Source organism: Coregonus lavaretus (assembly GCF_964263955.1).
Source record: "Coregonus lavaretus genome assembly, chromosome: 16".
Classification (NCBI taxonomy): Eukaryota; Metazoa; Chordata; class Actinopteri; order Salmoniformes; family Salmonidae; genus Coregonus; species Coregonus lavaretus.
In genome coordinates this window covers 14,151,973-14,155,155 of record NC_140003.1, presented here as the reverse complement: position 1 = coordinate 14,155,155, position 3,183 = coordinate 14,151,973, and the positions used below count along the sequence as shown (strand labels likewise).

The window sequence follows — 3,183 nt, the reverse complement described above, 5'->3', positions numbered from 1 at the left end:
TGTGTGTGTTTGTGTGTGTGTGTGGCTGTGTATCTGTGTTTGTTTTAATACTGTAAACACAACGATCTGTTTCTTTCTTGGGTATATCTTTCTTTGATAATCCCATGCTGAGTATAAAATGACAGCATATGTAACGACTTGTGTTTGCAGATTGAGTTTAGGACTAAAGTCGGTAGTGCTTTTTAAGCCCTGGAGGCAATGAAAAAGAGAGTCTGGGAAGAGAGAAAGACAAGGGCAGCATGTAGACTGGGAAGCAGTAGGCAGACAGGGCCGTTGTAATTCATGCCGGGCAGTGGGGTTTGTGTGATGAAAGCAACAGAGCGCTGCCTGGGAGATTGCTTTGCTGCACTCCTCGAAGCAGATTTGAAACTGTCTCGGAATGCCTTAGATGAGAGTTGGATTATAGACTGACCTGCACTGTCTATGTCATGCTGTTCTGTGCAGGGTGCATTATACTGTGCTAACCAGGTGTTGGGTCCCAAATCCACACACTGCCCATGATGTAATTGCTCAGCAGTGCCTATTTTACAGTAGAGGAAGTTAGTTGTATAATGGTATTGGGATTTGGGATCTATTTGTCAGTTCATTCATTTGCTACAAAGGCAACTTTTCCACCATGTTAAGTGTACCAACTTCTAGACACAACATACTGACAACTACTCAAGAAAACTGAGAATAAATAGCAATTATTATCTGATAGTATTTTTGACTCGTCTCTCTTTTTGTCTGGTCTTTAGGCCTAAAGATGCAGTGGACCCCAGAGCATGCGCAGTGGGCTGAGCAGCACTTTGACATCTCCTCCACCACTCGCTCCCCTGCACACAAAGTGGAGGCCTATCGGGGGCATCTGCAGCGCACCTACCAGTACGCCTGGGCCAACGACGACATCTCTGCACTCACTGCCTCCAACTTGCTGAAGAAATACGCAGAAAAGTACTCTGGGATTTTAGAGGGTCCGAGTGAACGAGCGCTGCTCTGCTCCTATTCCGATGGCACTCCTGGACTCCTGAATGGACGTAAGTCAGAGAGTGAGTCCTGGCAGGAGGGGATTTACCCAATGAACTGCGCTCCAGATGTTATATCTGTGAGCAAAGCTGGAATGACAGTTGCCCTTCCCCCAACAGATGTGTCGGCCAGCATAGGTAGCTCCCCAAGGGGGGCCAGCAGCCTGACCGATCCCAGCTATTCCAGCAGTAACTGTGGGAGTCACACGGCCACCAGTCTACACTCTGGTCTGTCCTCTCAGGAATACGCTACGGGCTATAATGGCTCCTACCTGCACTCTAGTTACAGCGGGCAGACCACCTCAGGCCTCCCCTCTCCATTGCACAGTGCTGGTCTCCTACAACCCCCACCCCCACCCCCACCACCTCCCCCTACTCTAGTGCCCAGCTACAACGCGGGGTCTCCCAACCTCTCCAACTACAATTATCCTCCGACAGGGTATCCCACACAGACGGCTGTTGCCCCTAGCTATAGCCCTGGGGGAGCCCCCCCTCCCTCTGCCTATCTGCCATCCGGCATTGCAGCTCCCACACCCCTACCCCCCTCTACACTCCCTGGCTATACCTACCAGTCCCATAACCATGCACCAATTGCACCAACACCTTTGAATGGCAACTCAGCCAACTCATTGAAAAGAAAAGCTTTCTACATGACGGGGCATGGAGATATGGACTCCAGTTATGGTAATTTCAACTACAACCAGCAACGCTCCTCACAAAGCCCTATGTACAGACTACCAGACAACAGCATCTCAGACTTAAGCAGAGGGAATGGATTTGACAGGAATGCTGATCCGTCATCTTTAGCATTTAAGCACACGAAGCAGCCAATATCCTCAGATCAGCAAAGAACATTTTGCAGTCAGTCAGGCAGAGCACTAACCCCTCCCTCCTATAGATCAACCAAAAGCTCTGTGGGAGGCCTGAGATCGGGCGAGTCCTTTGGAAAGTTTGGAACCCCCATCATGAGTGAGCACAGTGAAGAGCGCAGACAGCACCTCTCCCATTCCATAGCAGGGTCGGACATTGGCAGTGCTACCTCATCCAGCCACACTGCAGAGGAGCAGCTGAAGAACAGCGATGCCAACCTCGTGGAGTTGGTCACCACGGAGATCCTTCAGCCTGGTCCCCCAGTAGACTGGAATGACATTGCAGGTCTGGAGCTGGCCAAAGCAGCCATCAAAGAAGAGATTCTGTGGCCCATTTTGAGGCCAGACATGTTCAGTGGACTTGCCACATTACCTCGGAGCCTCCTTCTCTTCGGACCTCAGGGAACAGGCAGAACACTGCTGGGCCGCTGCATGGCCAGCCAGCTGGGGGCTGCCTTCCTGCGGCTCAGTGGCTCAGCCCTGGTGACCAAGTGGCTGGGAGAGGGTGAGAAGATCGTCCAGGCCTCCTTCCTGGTAGCCAGGTGTCGCCAGCCCTCAGTGGTGTTCATCAGTGAGGTGGACATGCTGCTGTCGGCCCAGCTCAGCGAGGAGAGCCCGGTGAATAGGATCAAGAGCGAGCTCCTCATGCAGCTGGACAGTGTGCTGACCTCAGCCGAGGACCACGTCCTGGTGGTGTGCTCCACCAGTAAGCCTGAAGAGATCCACGATTCCCTGAGGAGGTACTTCACCAAACGGCTTCTCATCCCCCTACCTGACAACACAGCACGGCACCAGATAGTCAGCCAACTGCTCTCACAGCACAACTATTGCCTCAGTGACAAAGAGGTGTCACTGCTGGTCCAGCGGACGGAGGGCTATTCAGGACTGGATGTGGCCCGGCTGTGCCAGGAGGCAGTAGTAGGACCGCTACATGGCATCCCAGCTTCTGACCTCTCAGCCATCCATCCCAGCCAGATGAGACCAGTCTCCTACCAAGACTTTGACAATGTATTTAGCAAATTCCAGCCCAGCATATCACAAAAAGAACTGGACACATACACCGAATGGAATAAAATGTTTGGTTGCAGTCAATGAAACTGAAACATTAGAACATGTGGGAAGGAAACCCCTTTAAAGGGATACCATTTAGAGTTCTCAGTAAACAGGAAGTGGACAAGAGAATAATACAAGTAGTGGTGACTTTAACACCTACAGTACAGTAAAGACGTAAGGATAAGCCTTAGAGAAGCAGAGGCATGCTTTACACAACAGCTGGCAATCTGCACACAACACATAGAGAAATATTATTT

At 51.1% G+C, this 3,183-nt stretch overlaps 1 protein-coding gene across 1 annotated transcript; it reads left to right on the top strand.

The window, feature by feature from the left end:
* Positions 1–733: 733 nt before the first annotated feature.
* Positions 734–2,968, top strand: LOC311143239 (fidgetin-like; the record flags this gene model as incomplete). The annotated part of the gene is made up of 1 exon (XM_084179053.1): positions 734–2,968. The coding sequence occupies exon 1, from the start codon at positions 746–748 to the stop codon at positions 2,966–2,968; it is 2,223 nt and encodes a 740-aa protein (XP_084035179.1). The 5' UTR covers positions 734–745.
* Positions 2,969–3,183: the final 215 nt, after the last annotated feature.